The 21,732-nt window shown below is 33.4% G+C and overlaps 1 protein-coding gene across 4 annotated transcripts in view; it reads left to right on the top strand.

Moving 5' to 3' along the window:
* Positions 1 to 21,732, top strand: part of LOC126808656 (mechanosensory protein 2) — an 80,920-nt gene that overhangs the window by 18,917 nt on the left and 40,271 nt on the right. The window contains exons 1-2 of one of the 4 annotated variants that reach the window (XM_050533571.2): positions 13,448 to 13,600; positions 14,023 to 14,151. The exons of 2 other annotated variants lie outside the window; for them this stretch is intronic. In XM_050533571.2, the coding sequence (XP_050389528.2) occupies positions 13,552 to 13,600; positions 14,023 to 14,151 (178 nt within the window). In that variant the 5' untranslated portion in view covers positions 13,448 to 13,551. Of the gene's footprint in view, positions 1 to 13,447; positions 13,601 to 14,022; positions 14,152 to 21,732 lie in introns of those variants that run through there. One more of the 4 variants, XM_050533570.2, reaches the window with a different exon arrangement.

Below are 21,732 nucleotides of genomic sequence, written 5' to 3'. Positions count from 1 at the left end.
ATGACGGTAGATTAAAAACAGTAATTAATTCATGTATCCGCTGTGTTTACTTTTGTCTAATAAAACTCACTTTGTTCATTTCGCTCTCATATTTTAATGATGAGCACTTTAATATTTTGTTTGATGATATACTATTACAGTATTAATAGAAATGATCATTTTCTTTTATTTAAAGGGCCTTTGTCACATTAATTTGTTAACAAAAAAAACATATGTTAATGTCGCTCTTGTATTTTTTCTATGGTAGTGGTGCTTTGTTTGATGAGATGCATGCACTATTTATAATATTAATAGAAATTGCATCTTTATGTGATATGATCATTCTTTGTCACATTGATTTGTGTAAAAAAAATGTGGGAGCCACATTGGCTAAGTGAGTAAGATGCTGGCTCACTAGACTGGGGGTTCCGGCGTGGTTTCTCCTTGTCTGACAAGAATAGCTGTCTAGTCGTTCAGATGGCATGCACGTAAAAGATCTCCTGGCAGTTGGAATTCAAAATAAGAGTAGACTGTAGCGCCGTTGTGCGGGCAAAATTTCCCACATAGCACACTGTATGGCGTATGCCTGTCTTCATTTGCCCAATTGGAGTAGGATGTTAAACCCCATTTCATTTCATTTGTACAAAATGGCTGATTTGATGTGAGAATGATGACTAATTTGATGTGATAACGATGACTAATTTTTTTACGCCCACATTGAAATGTGGACGTATATTGCCGTCGCCCCCCGTCGGTCGGTCGGTCCGTCCATCGTCCACAATTTCTTGTGAACGCTCTAACATCAAAAGTTATCATCCAATTGTTTTAAAATTGATATATGTTGTTTACATTAGTGAGATGAAGAAGCCTATTTAATTTCAATAATTTCTGTTTATTATGTCTAGAGTTATGGCCCTTGTTTCACTTCGATCTTTGTGAAATTTATATGCATTATTTAGATTAGTGAAACGGAGAAGCCTATTGAATTTCAGCAATTTCCGTTTATTACGTCTAGAGTTGTTTCACTTTATTGATCCTTGTGAACGCTCTAACGCAAAAAGTTATCACCTGATCTTTGTGAAATTTATATGCATGATTTAAATTAGTGGAATGAAAAAGCCTATTGAATTTCAGCAATTTACAATAAGTACTTCTAGAGTTATTGCCCTTGTTTCACTTTGTTAAACCTTGTTAATGCTCAATTGATGATAGTTACATGTATCATCCAATATGTATGAAATTTATATGCATCATTTAAATTTGTGAAACAGGTCTATTGAATTTCAGCAATTTCCGTCAATAATTTCTAGAGTTATGGCGATTGTGAACGTTTGAATGACAAAAGTGATCATTTGATCTGTATGAAATTTATATGCATTATTTAAATTAGTAAAACGAAAAAGACTTTCAAATTTCAATAATTTCTGTAGATTACATCCAGAGTTGAGACCCTTGTTTCAGTTTGTAGAACCTTGTAAACCCTCAAACGACAAAATTTATAATCTGATCTGTATGGAACTGTCTTGTAAAGGCCCCCAATTACCTACAAAGGAATAAATATGCGACAACCCTTGACGACTGCTCGGACGATTTAGCTGCTGTTGGCGTATGTTTTGTTGCCTGGCAACCTATCTTATACAATAATGTCTGATTTAATGTGATGATGATATCTAATTTGATGTGGTAATGATGACTAATTTGATGTGATAATGATGACTAATTTTATACAATAATGTCTGATTTAATGTGATGATGATGTCTAATTTTATACAATAATGTCTGATTTAATGTGATGATGATGTCTAATTTGATATGATAATGATGTGAAATTTAATGCAATAATGATCAGATGCGATAATGATGTCTAATTTGATGTGATAATGATGTCCAATTTGGTAATAATAATGTATGATTGGATGCAATAGGCCTGATAATGTCTGATTGGATGCCTAATTTGATGCAATAATGGTGTCTAGATTGTGAAATATCACTTCAGCCACAATATATGTAGAAGCGAACCATGTTAATAAGGGCTTGAATGTTTTTATCTACGTCAGTAGACGTGGTCTGTTTGATGAGATACTATATTACAGCATTAAAAGAAATTACATATTATATATATCCTTTTATTTAAGAGCATGTCTTGTAAAAGATGTCTGAATTTATGCAATAATGATGTCTATTGCATCATTATTGTGATAATAATGATGTTTTATTTGAATCAATAATGATGTTTTATTTGAATCAATAATGATGTGAAATTTGATGCAATTATCATCAGATGTGATAATCATGTCTCATTCGATTCAATAACATTTGCCTTTTTTTGATCTGATCGAATGCAAACCAGGAAATTATCTGCAATTGATATTGTCTGTTTTTTTCATAATTAAATGTTAAATAATTAATATGAGTTCATGTAAGCGTGGATTAAGCCATGAAAAATGAGATTTTGTCAGAAAAATAAAAATATCGATCAACGGTTTTGAATTAATTAAATCATCATAATAGAATTGATCAAATTTAAAATTGCCTCACATGACCTATGAAATGCAGCAACATACACTGTAGATTTGTTTATGCTTGTTGCCAAGTAACAAAAGCTTCCAATGATACTTCAAAAACTACCCAGTTCTCTTGTTTACCAATCAAACATTATTGGTGGCAAATTATTGACTAAATGGCATTTAATGTTATTGATATTACATTGGTATAGAGGGTTACTATTTAAACAGTTAACCAGAAGTTTGTCTATGACTGCTGATGGGTGGCGGTCACAAGTGCTTCATGATAAAGATAATTGATATATTCGTAATGAATATTTAAAATGCGATGTCCTCAGAGTGTTTAACTGATATATTAAACGTAATTGTTTTATTTGTGCAGATGCTTTGTTAGTTGAGATCTACATGTAAAAGCCCTTTTCTTTATGAACCAGAATGAATATATGAGCAGTGTTTAATTGAATTATTCAAATCAAATGAGAGAGAGTTCCCGTGTACACATTGCTGTGTACGTAAAAGAACCATGACAGTTTGAATTCCAAATAAGCGTAGGTCATAATGCCACTGTCCCAGCAATATGTCCCTTATAGCACACTGTATGGTGTACGCCCGTCATCATTAGCCCAGTCAGTGCATAAAAAAAGTAGGATGTTAAACCCCATTTTATTTCAGTTTTGTGCCCGCCTTTTGAAGAAAGCAGGGGACTATTAAAATGGGTCTGTCTGTCTGTTTGTTCGTTACACTTTTTGGGACACAATAACTCTACTTCAAATTGAGCTAGAATGTTCAAATTTTGTGTAGGTGTTTATTAGGTGAATACTTTGATGGAGTGTGAAAATGAGCATTTTCTGCTTAGGGTAATCAGAGTTAAGCAATCTGATTGATTGATGCTTTAGGATACAATAACTTTAGTTATAATTAAGAGAGAGTAATGAAACTTGGCATATTGTTTCATCACAAATTTCATAACAACAATACCTTGACTAAGTTCGATAATGAGCATATTCTGCTTAGGCTAAGTAACGATAAGCAATTTTATTGGTCGTGACTTAGGAACGTAAGAACTCTGCTTTTAATTGAGGTAGAATGTTTAAACTTGATGTAGATGGTAGAATGTTTAAACTTGATGTAGATGTTCGTTAGGTGAATGTTTTGACCGAGTTCAATGATTAACATTTCCCACTAAAGCTAAGCAATTTCTTTGGTCGTTGCTTTGGGACAAGATAACTTTGATTCTAACCTAGTTTGATCTTGAACATTTTATGCTTAGATTAAGTATAGATAATGTGTTTGATTGCTCAATACTTTTGAAAAAGATAAATGTGCAACTATCTGATTAAAACAAAGATCCAATTCGTTTTTTTTTTTATAGTTCAAAATTTCGATTTTACTTGTCTTTACGACACTTGGATCTGGAAGCGTTGTTATTTAACTTGTGTTCTGCTTGAAATGAGGGGTCAGCCAAACAAATGGTCTGTCGAATCGGAACTGTGGGTAGACATTAGCGGCAATAGAAATCAAAACAAAGCAAAAGTAGATAAAAAAATACATGGCGGTCGCTAATTGGTTAATCGAATGACTGACGTAATCGGGTCAGATCGCTTGCTTGGTACCTGACGTCATAGAACGTGAACTCCCACTATAACTTGTTAGATCTACATGTAGTGTAGGCCATCGAAAGTATAAAAAAACGAAACGAAATATAGATCTATATTTTAATTAGATTGAATGTGCAATTAATCAATATGTGTCCTCTATTTATTTTGGGATTTTGATGAGGGGCATCAGCCTCACTGTTGGTTTGTTTATTTGAAATTACTCATTGTCCTGTGTAAATAATATCTATTTTAGATGTGTGTAAATATCATCCATTTTTGTTAATTGCACACACTTACAATGTATCTATTTTTGTTAATTGTAGACACTTATCTATTTTTGTTATAATTTTTTTTTATACATGTAGATTTGAATATTTCTTTAGTCACGTATTGTAATGTGTAAATTAAAATGAAATCAACTATAAAAAAAAGCTCATTATAATGAAAGGGATAATTGGTAGTGTGTACATGTAATAGAATGAACTATGGTAAATGTCATCCCATGCAATCAATTCTGTTAGGGTGTACCAGGTCAGACCTAAATATTAAGATCACCTGCAGATTTCATCAAGGTCACAAGATGCAAACTAAATATTGTAAAAGGCGAATCTCTAACTGGAATCTCGATCCAAAAATGGTTTTAATCCATTTAGAATTTACAAAGATATGTTGAATTGAAATTCCATCGATCTAACCTGCTCACTATGCAAATAAGCCCGTCGCCATTTTGTTGTCCGCTAATAATTATTGATGGGCCTAGTTTAAATCTGATTAAATCCAAGCTGTGAGATATTCTAACGTTGGTATTTTAATTTTTTTTTCTTAATCAAATATTCAATAATCAATCAGTACCTTATTGGTTTTCTCTGGTGTTCCAGTTTCTTTCAACTACTGAAGACTCCTCGGCTCTCACGCTCCCCCTTATAAGACTCCCCTCTCCCTCCAATATGAATTTTGGTGTCGACAACCCTTATGATTGTTTACTTGTATTTAAAGAGGTTATTGTTATTTTGATATGTGTTTGCAATAATTTATTTTTACCCAGTAGCAGATCCAATAAATTAATATTATTACCCAGTGGCGGGTCCAATAAATCACAAGATGAAAAAGTGCACATATCATTCATTCTGTGTCTGTGAAATATGGAAACTTGAGTTTTTTGGGGGGCTGATATAGTTGATGAAATGGGATGTTATATTCAGGAACAAATATGTACCACAAACCACCATTTTTCTAAAAAAAAAAATAAAAAATCGACCCCTCCCCCCCAATGACCATATATTCTGTGTCGACCACTGTTATAACCCGTATTTAATATGACATTTATTAACAAGTTATAAATAAAAGTCTTGTGGGGATTATTAGGTTTTGTTAGGTAATAATATCACATTAACAAACGTTATACATACATAGATTAACAGATTTGAATTATAAACATGTAAGCCTATTATTAGCAAAGTCAACATTAAACTGTATTCCAGTCCTTGAGCCACGTAAGCCTATTATTAGAAAAGCCTACATTTAACTGTATTCCATTCCTTATTTTATATGGCTGTTTTGGTAGGTAATAATACCATTTTATAAAAATAGATTAACATGTCTGAATAAATTAGAAGCCTGTTATTAGAAAAGTCTACTTTGAAAAAAAAACAACCAGCCAAAAAAAAAGACACTAAAAAAATTTTTTGCAAGTAATTAAACCATGTTCCATTCAATAAGTTATATAAGACTGTCTTTAAGAGAGGGTTGTCAGATGAACTATTCTTGAAGCTCTAGTAACCAGGGCATCTTATTTAAAATGATTTGTAGAATTCTAGCAATTTGCTAACCAATTTATCGTATTGCATGGTTAGCCAAGACTGCAATTTTAAGATTACACTCAGAAGTACAGCAGATGAAAGAATTTTTTTTTTAATCATCCACATACTAGTACTAGGAATCATTTCAAATTTATAGATTATGGTGTTACAATACAAACTTTCATCATTGGTGTACATGTAGCTAGGATTTTGCTGTGAGAGACAAACTCTGGCAGAAAATAAAGAGCATTTCCCAAGCATTGTATTATTGTCTCTCGTCTTTAAGAGAAAGCAGGGGTCTGTTAAAGTTGGTCTGTCTGGTATACCGTAGATGTTCATTAGATGATTACTTTGATTTTAATTAAGTGAGAATGATGAAACTTGGTGTATAGTTTCATTACATCAATACCATTAACACATTTTCTGCTCCATCAATAATGAACATTTTCTGCTGGTGTTATGTAGAGTGTTAAGCAATTTGATTGGTCGAGATTTTAGAACAGCACAACTTTGAATCTAATACCTTGACTAAGTTTTTTCTCCGGGGACCATCCTGATTTTAACATACCGGTAGTCTCAGAAATAAAAGTCTGTTTATATATGAGAAAGTTTGCGTGAAATTTTATTTAAAAGAAGTGACATGCAAACAAAAAGCTGTTCTAATACATCTTTTTGACGGGAAAGATGTTTTTATGTAACGATGTTTTTGATTGGTTTATAAAAATAGCCCAATCATCAAGGGAAGATAATTTGAATTATGTGTTTTCCCCCATGGATGAACCAAGGGGTTAGTGGAGTGGAACAGAATGAGACTACTGAGAATACCAATGATGAAGTAACTCATGAAAGGACATGAATGTCATAAAATATTTTTGGAATTGATTCAAGCTACATTTGTCTCACTGTTGATCAGCTGTGTGTTTGAATAGTATTTTATTTCAAGTATACAGATTTACAAACCAAAGAAACTCAAGAGCTTATATAATATTTATACATTACACTATGTACACGTATGTACAGCCTGTCTGTAATAGTGAGATTTCATAAAAAAAAATAGGTAGATAAATAAAACCATCCTAGAGGGTTCAATCGATCCCTGAGTTCACAAAGCATTCTCAGACTTAAAGATACATTATGGGAGATAAGATAAAGAGATGGCAGTTCTCGCTATAATAGTTAAAAACTAGATAGTGTAAAGGTAATTTGCTGAAAATTTCAGTCAAATTGATCCACTATGAGCCGAGAAAGAAGCCGGTGAAATTTTTGCATAGTCTCGGTTATCATTACTAAAAATCATTAATATAAACAGCATAGTCTCGATTATCCACTTTTTCTGATTTAATTATCTTTGGCCGTTAGCGGCATATAGGAATCTAATCCAGCCTACATCGAAGGCTAGCCTTGACATCGAGAGTTTATTATGGTCTGGATAAGTTAATTAATGTCTAATTGATAATTTAGATAACATTTCAGGCCTAAAGAAAGACTTGTAATAAGCAGATTTTGCTCTTGCATAATGCATGTTTAAGTTAAGAATTTACTCAACTTTCAATCACTGTTTATAAGAAACATCTTTGACCCAGAAACAGAAAACTTTCCTTATAGTGTCTTATTGAGGTATTTGATACATTAAAACAACAAAAGTTTTATGAAGTGCTATAATTTTGTTAAAATAAGGCGAGCAATTTTGTGTAAATTATTAACTTAAGTAGAAGGACGTCACCACCTTAATTATATATAAGGCGTCACAGGATCATTATAATTTCAATCTTGATAAAGGGTACCACACCCGAAACGTTGATTTATTAAACGATCCTCTACTTCTACAAGTCTGTTGTGGTTATCTGTTGAGCGGGGATTCTTTAATTCTATTAACTTAAGTCTGAGAATGCTTAGTGAAGTTGGAGCCAGTTCTCATATTTGTCTGTCTTATGAACCTGATCCAGGTAATTTACATACCACATCCTTTAGAATCGATCCCAAGAGTTATTTACCCCATAAATTCGGGGTAAAATATCAATTTTGATTAGCATGTTGTGTGTCCCTATTGTGCTGCATGTTGAGTAATCTGTCTGTCCAGCACTATCCCTTCACAGTTTAAAATATAAATAAGAGTAGAAATACATCATTGTCAGTACATCTTCATTGGCTCTAGATAACAAACCTCATCTCTCAACCCTCTGTGTTTCGAGATAGAGATGGTGCTATATAGTTCCACGTAGCAAAGCCCAACGCAAATCACATCAGGCCTCAATAAGCAAAATTGACAATATTTTTCATAAAAAAAAATTGATTGATTATTGTTATTTATAATATTTCTCCCACATCCAACTACAATTAAACATATAATCCTACCTAAAACGGGTATAAATCATCGTATTTAAAATCGTTACTAGGAACGCCATTTTTAAACAGGAGATGTATGACGGTGTATGTTGGATAAAAACAACGCTTCATTAATTTAAACACGAATATTTGGAGTTACGCGATATTTGTGCCACTACATTGGCCTCTATAAGTTTAATTAGTCATAATAGTATAAAACTATCTCATATTTAAGATGTTACATGCATTATTAAAGAGTTTGCCACTTGGAACTAAAGGCTCCCAATCGTAGCTAAAAGCAAGCACATCAGTATATCTCAGCGTTTTTAGCTCCGTTCTCGTAGCTACATTGGCTCCGCTGGTGAAGAAAAGAAAGACATTAAACCTCATTTATTTTATATTTCATGTTTCATTGCTAATCATATTAAAAGATATACCAGAACTCCTGGGTAATGTTAATCACAATAAGGAGGCTGATACAGAATCTATCTCAACCTGGTTAATGTTTATAAATAAAGCCACCTGTCTAATTAATACTGTTTCACATAGTTAACTCATTCCGTAGTTAAGTACTATAAAATATTGTATAAAATAACGGTAGTTGGAAATCAACCCGACATCAAAGGATGTTAAAACAGCAGCATATAGTTCATGTTGTGAAAGTCGAAATCGACGCCATTGTTTGTAGGCTTAAGCAGGAAAACTGCCTAATAAGACATAGTCAAAACAAACTCCCTGTATATACAGATGTGGTAGATGGTATTGGTAGGTAAACCATACCACGCTGCATACATAACACCAGTCGTAACTCTATATTCCAGCCTTGTTTCCCCTTGTTAGTTGTTCAGCACAAACAGTGGCAAGGAACAGTATCTAGTTGTTTGGATGGGATGGAAAATCTAGGTCCTGTATACACTTAAGTATGTTCATGAAAGAACAATAAACTGTTGGAATTTCATTTTATTTCATTTCAGTTCAAAAATTAAATTCTATATTATTTCAGTTTTGTTTCATTTCCATTTGTTTACTGTAGATTGGGTAAAGTAATTGTGTCTACTGATTGTAACATCCAATTTAGTAATTTAGGTACCGGTAAGCGATGAAGGAAAGCGTGACCAATTAAGAAAGCATGACTATTCAAGGAAGCATGACTTATAAAGGAAGCATGACCAATTAAGAAAGCATGACTAATTAAGAAAGCATGATCAAAGGTTTAATGCAAGGACAGCCCCGGGCGGCACAACTCTTAGGTATGCCACTTCCCCCAAATATACGCCTATTAGTGTAATTACATATATTGTAAAGTATAATGTTTTGAAGCTAGAGTAATAAACGTCCAATATACGTCAGTAAGTTACAAAATGTTTAAAGTTAGCCCAAGATGAATATAAATATTTAATTTATTGAAGCATTTTGATGTTTATGATTCTGTTAAAATCAGATAGACAGTGCTGAACAAGAAACAGACCTGTTTCAAATACCTGGTAAATTCTCATTTTAACTCGATCAACTTCAACTATTTATAGAACTTAAAGAAAAACACATTGATAAGAAAAGTTTCAAATTTTAGAGATAATAAAATTTAACGGAGGTTCCAAGGAGACTAAAAATGTCAGTTACTAGACAAGAGAGAATATCTGATAAAAGTAAGATTATTTTTGTCTCTTTAATGAAGATTTACTAGTTTTGAATTTTTTCATTTATTTTTAGAACTTTTATGTGGGTAATGAAGTAATTGCTTGTGAAATTTGAGATTTTAAAGTATTTATTAAAGTTAGATATGTTCATGAAAGCATCCATCTTTGTTTCCAAAGCAACTAAAGCAACTGTTAACTAAACAGTAGCTACCGGTACTTATATGTTCTAATACAACTAAATCTTCAATATTTCTATTTTATTTAAATTTTGCATAATATACCACAGAATGCGTCAACTCAAATCTATTTTTCCAAATTTTCTGAGGGCCTAAAGTTTTCGAATATGGGGACATTTTAAGGAGTTAAAGGAACTAAATCGCTAGTATTTGGAACCTAGATATTGACAAGGAATGGGTCGCAACGCATATAAAAATGTAATCTGAATGTATATAATAAACTGATTTACATTCAACCGTTTCCATTTTTACTCTAATTTCAAATCAGTTATGTTCGGCGAGATACACCAGAAGTCTCAATTGAGTGGCAATCTCTAGCGTTTGGTTATTCCAGTGTATTGCGCATGCTCTCCAGATAAGAATATTGCGTCACCGTTTGACATGATTTGAGGAATGTCTAGCCTTGTTCTTTCTTGTCCCATGTTACAAATGGCGCTGAAACGCATTATGGTACACGATTTGTCTTAAATATTGGATATCAGAAACCCATCTTTTCCCGACAAGATCACAACATCAATGTTGATTTAAATTAACAAATAATTTGTGTTTTCAATGTGAAAGACTTTGGATGATATTGAGTTAGAGACTTAGCTACTTTAATCCAGCACCTTGTAATCATGATGTCATAAAAAATTGAATTTCAATTAACGACTGAAATATAACAAAAATCTAGTTAGAAATAAACGAAGTGTTGTGTTGACAAAACATTAAACAGTGTTCAATTCAACAAATGATATTTATTGATTATATCATATGACATGTATAAGAAATTTGATAGATTACATTTATCCAACCTAATTAACAGAATGTTTTTACCCTTGGGTTTTAATTAATGTTTGACATCTATAAAAACAAAAATATAAAAATATTAAGTCAAGGCCATTTAGATTGAGTTTGTCTTTTAATTATTAAACTTATCACCATTTAAGCTTTCATAAACAAAAGAGAGAGAAATATAGGGTTTAGCATCCACTTAACAGAAAATAGGTCATTTTGCGACATGCACACAGTGTTTTTAGGAATGGTAAGACCCGTAGAAAATCCATAAGATTAGGAAGGTGACCTACACATTATCAAGTACATGCTTGGGAATGGAAAATATGCCACTTGACTCAATGACAGATGTACATGTAGTAGAGTGCACTCATTAGACCACTCTGTCACCTAAACAAAATCATAAATTTTTAAACAACAAGCATCCATATACACTCCATTGTTACTTATAAATAGGCCTATGTATGGGAAAGGTAGATGCTAGGTAGAAATTGAAAATATACAGTTGTTATAATCATTCTACTCTAGATAATGGGGGGGTTGGATGGCCGAATGGTTAGCACGTGCGCGCTGTATCATAAGGTCTGTCATTGAGTCAACTGGCGAGGTTTAGAATTCCCGGTTGTACGTGACAAGGAGTAGGGTCGCCTGTCCAACTTCGTGGGTTTTCTCCAGGTCCGCTGGTTTTCTCCCACTGCTAAAGACCCCTACACGCAAGTGAATTATTGAAATAAAATTAAATCATACGTTAGTCCCGAAATGACCTAGTTTGTGTCGAGTGGACGTTAAACCCCATTTCTCTCTCTCTCTCTCTCTCTCTACTCTAGATAACAATTTATGGTTTCTAATGTCCATCCAACACAAATTTCTATTATCTCAGTGGCTTGCATGCTGTTTTTTTTTAAACCGTATGTAGGTATATTCCCAGAGTCAAAAAGTAAGACAGTCCAACAAGATATTGCCACGAGACACAACCAAGCGCAATTGTTTAGAAAATATTTTAAGAAATACTGGAATAGATCATAATAAAAATGCCATCAGACCAGTCATCAGTTTGTTCCCAAATTCAATGGTAAACTTATCACATAACAAAATCTGCACATATCTGATTGGCCTTAGAGTACGGTAGGCCCTATGCATCATGAAAATGAAACAGGTGAATATAAAACGAAAATCCAGTTAAAAGTGATAAGACTTAAGAGCCATGTAACCCATTCCGACGCTTAAGTTGAACTAGTTTAAAAACCCTGAGGATCGTTAAACCGGTTTAACTTGGTCGCCTGAACGCCAAATGTGGGGCAAATAAACCAGTTTAAAAACCCCAGATTGCGATCTGTCTTCCAGAAGGCTTTTTATTATAAACTGGTTCATCTTGGTCATCTGAATGGGTTGGCTTAAAACCCCCGGCTCCAGCTCGCTTTGGACATGCGCAATCCGTGGTATGTTACATTCCAGGGAAAATGATGGCGTGATGCAGTGCCCTTGTTATTGATAGCGTGCAAGAACCGAATAAAGAATATGAAACTACCCATGCATAGTTAACTCTAACCTCTGACCGAAGGTTTGGCTTATAGTACATGTGAATGCAACACAGCCTTGCCTTTTTAAAACCCCGGTGATTTTGATCCTGACAGTAGGCCTATCACTCAGTATCAGTCATTTAAAGTTGAGTTATTATAAGTGCTTTACAACAGTAAATATATGGTAAATATATGAGTTATATGGTACCCGGTCAACAACAACAATCTTCATTAATAATAACTGGAGAGAAAATCTATAATTCTATGAAGTCATTAATTGTTAAATTACATCATTTGCTGTGATTTGTTGAATGTTGCCATGGTCAGTAGCCATATTTATGATGTCATAGTTGTGATTATGTAATAGTGTTACCCCTAGCAACCAGTACTTCCTGTTGAAAGTCCACACTAGTTTTACTAGTAATTAATTAGACTTATTCAGTTCATGCCAGGCATATTGTTCATTTCATAGATTTGGTGTTATTGGTTTTTTCAAATTAGACAGTAATTCAGACTTTTGTTTTGTTGCGGTATGTCAGTTGTTGCAATGTTTCTTTAACATAAGCAATTAAGCATGTTGGCAAAAATTAAGTATTAGTATTAGTCTACATGATACATCTATCTGTTTATTTATATTGACTGAGTAGCCTAGTTATGTCATTTCACATATGCTCTGTACTGCTATCATATTCATTCATGAAAACTTATTTTTAGAATAACATTACAATTTCTAAAACAAATTAAACGTCAACAAATAAAAACACTTAAATTTATAGTTTTACATAAATATGTGTAAAAATAGAACGAAAATTTGGATAATGCTACAAATTTAACTTGGGACAATTTGACCGTCTGACACAATTTGTAATTGCAATCCCTGTTGTGAAATATAGTTGATGAGTGGAGTCCTTATCTATTGTTTTATCTATTTGGTAATTGTCACATGATAGAATGGGAATTTTTACTCCCGTGATTGTGTTGTAAGTTTATCATTGTGGGTAAATCATGGTGTAGTGTTACAAAGATCAACTGGATACATACATATATAAAAGTTGATGTTTTTTTCTTATTATTATTAGTTTATAAATAGTAGGTGGAGGACTATTTGAACTTTTTCTGTGAATGAAGACTTGGTGACTATTAGAACTATTACTTTAAACTTAAGCAGTGAAATTGTAAATGTCCCAGTACAACAAATTCATAAACAACAGTGACATACGTTTAGAAGGTATAATAGCTGGTATTTATAATTGGGTTTTATAATGGCCTTGTAGCCTACATCTTAAGGGTTTTTTTATTTGTTAAAAGAAATAATTAAAATACAGGTTCTTAAAAAGATAGGATTGTAGGTGTTTGATCTTGGAATTTTATTTGTAAGCCTACATCTAAAGGTTGTTTTATTTGTATAGAAAAATTAAACTATACAGATTCTTTAAAACAAGAATAGGATTAAAGGTTTGGATTACTGTCTCTATTTGAAATTGAATTCTGAAATAGGTCTTAGAAGTACATCAGGAAAGCAGTTTTAAATACTGAAAGAATTTTTGATCTAAATCAAAAGTACAAGGAAGAACTAATCAGAGTTTTGAAAGGAAAGGAAAAATATTATCGAATCAATAATGTCAACTAAAGTAGAACCTTTTACTGCAGATCAAGAGCCAGGTATGTCTACCCCTTCTTCTTCTGCTGATCATACAGACGGTAATTATCATAGCCGTGAGGATTATGGGCCTTATGGTAAAATGGCTCCCTTTAGTTCAGCTATTGTTCCAGTAGGCGGTGAGTAAGAACTATGGGATACCCAGCCCAGGCCTGGGAGCAATCATTTTATTTGTACATGACAATTAGTACCTGGCATTTTGCTAGCTTCGAAAGATAGAATCAGAGTGGGAGTCCGCTAGGTTGAATATTAATCTGTACTGGACATATATAACGACAAATCAATGCCGGCAAAATGACCAACACCAAGCAGAAAGATTATGCCAGATAATGTCTGTGACAGGTGCGTTATTTCCAGTTTTGGAAATATCTGAGTCAATCTCTGCGTTTGCATCAACTCCCTCCCCTCTGAAATTCTACATCTGACTGAAGACACCGCAGAACTTTTAACTACGGTACAGTTCTCATTTTGCCAACACTTAAAAGCCGAAGGTATTCACAGAGGTATTGCGAGGACTAAAAATAGCCCTGTAAAATATGACTGCTTTATCATGTGACGTCACATCATGCGGCGTCAATCATTGGCTTAATGGCGGGTGCATTGTTTACATAAGATGCTACTAATCTGGGCATAATGGTGCATTTTACTCATTTTTCATATGAATTTACACTAATTAGGAAATACTTTTTACCGACATATACCTGAAACATCTTTATTTATTTTTCTATGCTTCAAGAAAATGTTCTAGAATTTCAATTTGCAGATAGAAAAAAGTTAATATTGGGGGCTCATTAAGCCGCATCGATGTCATCCCTATGAGTGACTGTAGTGGACTAGCAAATATTTACTTTTGATCAGTGTGTTGATATTGGTGTCCAGTGTTTTTAGGTTATTATTGAATACATACATGTACAAGTCAATGCAATTGCATATAAACTAAAAACTGGTAATTAATGTGGTATCATAATTTTTGGCTCTCCTAATAATTCATGCTTCAACCAATGCTGGATATACATATAGTGCGCTGTTAGACTACAAAAGAATGGATGTTAATAAAAAAAATTACAATACATACACCCAACAAATTATCATACTGCTGTAACATATATTGCAATATTAATAGTTATATTTTACTAGTAAATGTAATCTGTACAACAGCAGCTAAAATACATGTAGTTGCTTTGCTTGTCAGTGATGCAGGACGGAGGGCCTGACAAGGACAGCTGTCTAGTCATTCGGATGAGACGAAAAACCGAGGTCCCGTGTACACATTGGCGTGCACGTAAAAGATCCCTTGACAGTTGGAATTCGATATAAGAGTAGGCCGTAGTGCCGCTGTCCGGACAAAATTTCCCTCATAGCACACTGTATGGCGTATGCCCGTCTTCATTAGCCCAGTTTGGAGCAAAACAGTAGGACGTTAAACCCCATTTCATTTCATTTCATTTGCTTTGTGCTCTCTCTAAGAGATTATAACGAATTTGTAGGTCTTCAATTATCAATAACTTATAGCGCAAGAATTTAAAACTATTTTTACTTTTTGTCTCTTTTGTATGGTTTAATATTATATATTTAACATATAATGATAATAATATGTTTTAACAATATACTTCCACATTATGAATGTGTGAACGTATAAAAATTATTTATTAAAAATATACCAGATTTGGCTATAAAACTTCTTGAGAGAATGTCTGATAGATGGCCATATTTAAAGTGAGAATCTGTTAGGTATCGGGATTTTAATAATATTAATAATAATTTGTAGACAATTTTCAGTATTATTGGGCGTTATGGACTTTTGAACTTGCATATGGTTATCTTTAGTGTATTGTCGTCTCATTCAAAGAAGTTTGCATTATCTGACACACTTGTAAATTGAAACTGTTTGTTGTATGAAAAATATAGATCATAAAGTCTGTCATTGAGTCAAGTGTTGTAGTTTCGATTCCCTGGTTGTATGTGACAAGGAGTAGGGTCGCCTGTCCAACCTCGTGGGTTTTCTCCGGTTTCCTCCCACTGCTAAAGACCATGCTGCGTAAGCGAATTATTGAAATAAAATTGAGTCATATGTTAGTTCCAAAGTGGCCTAGTTTGTTGAGAGGACTTTAAACCCAATATCTTTCTCTTGTATATGAAATATATCATACATCATAAATGTGGCATCAATTTCTCTTCGCCAAATTGGATGATAATTTTTACCTATATAAATGTTTAATATTTTTTTCTGCCACCGGAATATTATATCTGCCAAAAATGTATGATGAAAAAGACAACATGCAACAATTTTATTTCTCATGTGGGCCTATTATAAAACAATTACCAATATAATTACAATATACAACAACTTTAAAAATCTGTCTTTACATAATACATAATACATTAGCCCAGTTTTGAGATGATTTACTAAGATCACATTTTATTTTGGGTGATTTTAGTCTATTTGCACACATATTGCACAATATATTTTCAGTATTTACATGTCATTCTCATGCAAGGATAGCCAATTTTCTATGAAAATATGTTTGCCGTGTACAATAGGCCAATATCTGTAATTTTAGAGCATTTTGGCGGTGGTAATAAGAAGCAAATGGCGGACCGTTTTCTCACTCGAGAATTGTCGCTATTCGACTCATACTTGCCAATGGTGATAATATAATTTGAAATAAAAATATCTGATTAGGCATGCCTGTATATTTTACATGCCATATGAAGTCATAGTAAAGGGAATTCCATTTTTTTAAAGACGAAACGAAACATCAAATAATCACCGCTTGGATTAATAATGACTTGAGATAGGCTTTACATATATCGTTGGCAATTATCTCATTGACACGATCCGGATTATCAGCGAGTTGATTAATATATAGTATGCCGTCACATTCAATGTAATGGTACATTATGCAAGAGCTAAATCTGCCTTTTGCAGGTCTTTCTTTAGGCCTGAAATGTTATATAAACTATTAATTAGACATTTATTAACAAAACCAGACCATAATCAACTCTTGATGGCATTGGATACTCGAGATTTCAACTAGATTAGAACGGTTCTCCATATAAAAATTTAATTTAAAAGTGAGAAAGCGAGGCTAAGTTTCAAATATACCAGTGCCCTGGTTACTACTATGCACACATCTTGTCAAAACTACAAACAGTGATAACTTGGCTCAGAATGAAGTAATTTGAATGAAATTATCAATATTTTCATTTTACATTATCTATTTTTGAGCTATATAGCAAGAATGTTCAGCTCTTTATCTGGGGGGGGTTGGATGGCCGAATGGTTAGCACGGGTGCGCTGTATCATACGGTCTGTCATTGAGTCAACTGGCGGGGTTTCGATTCCCCTGTTGTACGTGGCAAGGAGTAGGGTCGCCTGTCCGACCTCGTGGGTTTTCTCCGGGTCCTCCGGTTTCCTCCCACTGCTAAAGACCCCTACGCACAAGCGAATTATTGAAATAAAATTGAACCATGTGTTTGTCCCGAAATGACCTAATTTGTGTTGAGTGGACGTTAAACCCCATTTCTCTCTCTCTCTCTCAGCTTTTTATCTAAATCTTACATAATGTATCTTTAATCTAGGATATATACGATCAGATTTTTTTTTACACCAGTTCTCGAACAGTACCCCAAAATATTATGGCAAAAATCAAATTTTAATCGCCACTTTCATATTTCTATCATAAATTGCGACTGACAGTGTGAGCCCTGCAGGCCCTGAGTTCACAAAGCATTCTCAGACATTAGTTGAGAATTTGCTCAACTTTCAATCTCTGTTTATGAGAAATATCTTTGATGCAGAAACACAAAACTTTGTACATAGTTTCTTATTGATATATCTGATACATTAAAACGACAAAAGTTTTATAAAGGGCTATATTTAAGTTAAATTAAGGCAAACAAGTTTGAGTAAATTCTCAACTTAAGTCTGAGAATGCTTTGTGTACTCGGGGCCTGGTCATAGTACATAAGATATATTTGTAGTTGAAGTTTATTTTAAAGGAAATGGCAGTTTTATGACCCTATTTCCTGAAGCTAACAACTTATAGTGGTCCAGCCTCTGTTATTGTTAACCCAAACTAGAAATGTCCAACTAGCAAATTTTTAAAACTTAAAGTGAAACCCATCTTTTGACTAATCTAATTTTCTCCCTATTCCCCAAATAATATCAAGTAGAGACTGATATAAAATCACTGTAAAAAAAAAAAACAACTACAAAAACTACCAAGAAAATATCTTAGTTAAACATACGTTATGCAAGAACTAAATCTGCTTATTGCAGGTCTTTCTTTCATGCCTGATATGTTATGTAAACTATTAATTAAACTTTTAACATGAAAAGACAATAATCAACTCTCGATGTCATCAGATATCTCCGACATTAAGTAGATTAGAACGGTTCAGCCATATTTTGATTTAATCTAAAAATGCTGAAGCGAGGCTAAGCTTCGAACAACCAGTATTGTCAAACCTTCAAAAGCTCATATCTTCACTCACAATGGAGCAATTTGAATGAAATTTTCAATAAATTAATTTTGCATTATTCATTTTCGAACTATTATAGTAAGAATGGCCAGCTCTTAATCTAAATCTTACATAATGTATCTTTAAAAAAAGCTTTGGTTTGTCCACTTTAACTATTTTCATTGTTAACCTACATGATATATTCCCACTTTAATTATTTATTTTAACATCTGATATTTCCACTTCAATTATAATTATCATTGTAATAACAAACATGCTAATACTTTTATCTTAATGAAAAACAAAATTACTATAACATAATACAATATCATTATTGATTGTCTTGTGTAAATTGATGACATTATAAACAAGGGATCATATTATTTATAACTCTATACATCTAAAATTCATTGTTTTAAATGACCAGCTATTTATTGAATAATTGATGACATTCTAATACAAGTGACCATGATATTCAAGTTACACATATTTTTTACATAATCATATACATGTATATTGGGGTTGTGTGGCAGAATGGTTTAACATGTGTGCATTGGATCATAAAGGTGTGTCATTGAGTCAAATGGCATGGTTTTGATTCCCCGCTTGAAAGTGACGAGGAGAAGGGTCTCCTGTCCAACTTCATGTTTTTTTTCCGGGTCCTCCAGTTTCCTCCCATGTGTGCAAGCGATTTATTGAAATAAAATAGAATCATACGTTTGTCCTGAAATGACCTTGTTTGTGTTGAGTGGACATTAGACCCAGTATCTCTCTCTCTCTCTCTCTCTCTCTCTCTCTTTACATAGAAACTATTGTTTTAAATAAACAGCCGTTCAGTTAAAGACATAATTTAGATAATGCACATGTAAGCTTTTACACTAGGAGTTAATAAGCATAATTGCACATTCCAATAGTCATTATTGTATTAACATCCATTTTTAAATAGCATTTAATTCATTAATGCAAGTTTTTTTAAATCAGCAGCTGGGAGACTAAGTGGTCTAACACTGGGGTATAGATCACAAGGTCTGTTGGTACTATTATAATATTTAGAACACAGGAATAGAGAAACCTGCTTAACATGGTAGGTTTTCTGCAGATTTTCTCCAGTTATCATCTAACTAGACCCTTACAGTTTTGTGCGCCGTATCATACGGTCTGTCATTCAGTCAACTTACGTGGTTTCGATTCCCCAGTTGTAGGTGACAAGGTGTAGGGTCGCCTGAGTTTTCTCCGGGTCTTCCGGTTTCCTCCCACTGCTAAAGACCCCTATGCGCAAGCGAATTATTGAAATAGAATTGAACCATGTGTTAGTCCCGAAATGACCTAGTTTGTGTTGAGTGGACATTAAACCCTTTTTCTCTCTCTCTCTCTCCTTTACCATTTATCAATTAATGATGTACAATGTCCATGTGTTAGTCCCGAAATAACCAGATGTGTTTATTGGACTGTAACTTTAACGAAGGGTCCTGTGTAGAATGCTGTAACACATGCTGTAATTATAACAAGTCATTTATGCCAGTCCTTATACTCTTGTTCTCTCCTATTTGAAAATATTGAAATAGATTTATACCTAATGTTGCAGCCAAAACATTACCAGTTTTGAGTTGACTGGACATTAACAGGAAGACATTACTTAATATTATCATATTGAAAATCCATCTTTTACACAGAGGAATTGCGGAAGTATAAGAGGACTGCCTTCTAATGGGACATCACACCAATAGGTGTCGATCATTGGCTCCAATGATCTGTGATGCATGCATTGTTTACATAAGATGTTGTGAGCGTGAACTGGACCAGGCAGAATGGTACCTTTTACTCATTTTATATCAAGATATACTTACAACACCTATTTATTTTTCTAATACTTCAAAAAAATGTTCTAGAATTTAATGTGCAGAGAGAATAAAGTTAATATTGCTAGCTCATTAAGCTGCACCAATGTCATCCCTATCAGTGTTTTTGCGGCCTAGCAAATATTCACTGCTGATCAGTGTGATTCAAAATAATCCCATGCTCGTGTAGTTATTATTAGTAGTCGTTTATTGATGAGTAACGGAAACTAATTGCGTTGTATTTATTACTTGTGATCATAATTTGTTATTGTCAACAACAATTTAATGAACAATGATGTGGAGAGAAGGAGTTTAGTTGTATGGGACTAAGTTAGACGTATACATGTATCTGGTATGTCCACCAAAATAATGCATCACCTGGAAAGATTTCCCCCCAAAAACAAAATCATTATCAATCATACCAAAAAAACCGCAGTTTTCCCATGGAAAAATAAAATTGGGTTGGGCATCTTGTATCCTTCTATGGTGATGATAGAATAACATTTTTTTTCTATGCAATACAGGAAAAGTGCTGCCCACAAAAAACAAAAGTGCCATTCTCCAAAAAGTGCCAATATAGGTACCTATATTTCTTCCCTAATATAGGTAGGTGATGAACAGCATCATTTGGATGGGAAGAAAAACTGGTGTCTTTTCTGCTAGTTTGAGAATCCTTGGCAGTTTAAAATTGATGAAGAGGTGGCAGAATAGCTGTTGTCCGAGTCTGGACTCTGGACTTTCCTAGCACACTGCCTGTCTTCATTAGCACAATTCTTACAGAAAAGTAGGACACTAAATCCCATTTCATTTGATTTACATACAGTAGTCAAGATCATAGTCACTATGGTCAAGTTCTATAGTAGAACGATATTACATTTCCAGAAATGTCAATGACGTGGGATACAATCATACTAATGTAAAGATTAGAATGAATGAGATACACTGTCATGGGACACTTACACTAAATCCGATATGTTAAATTCTATTGATTTCTTTGAGGCACAGACAAAAAATGTTCAAAAATTAGTGTTACACTTAATGTTGTATTTGCAAGCAACTTGCTGATTTATCGATTAATGTGTCATTCCACTCATCTGGCTCCTCATTCTAAAAATAGTCCAGTGGAAATTACTGTATACGATTACACATCATTGCTTATCAAATGTCTTTTACCCGTACAGTCGGTGTTTCATGGTTAATATTGAATGTATGGAAACAATTTATTTCAATTAAGTTACACCTCAGTCTGGGCTACTTGATTCTTTCTATTCAGAATCAGTCAGATACTCAATTTTATATAACATTGCCTGGACAATGTTTCTAAAGTCATGTACAATTACACTAGATTTTGGTGCCCTAGCTCATAATTTGTTTATTATTCCATACTATTTGTTTCAA

This window comes from Patella vulgata, chromosome 1, assembly GCF_932274485.2.
Source record: "Patella vulgata chromosome 1, xgPatVulg1.2, whole genome shotgun sequence".
Classification (NCBI taxonomy): domain Eukaryota; kingdom Metazoa; phylum Mollusca; class Gastropoda; family Patellidae; genus Patella; species Patella vulgata.
The sequence above is the reverse complement of the archived record's forward strand: the minus strand, read 5'-3'. Positions and strand labels throughout refer to the sequence as shown.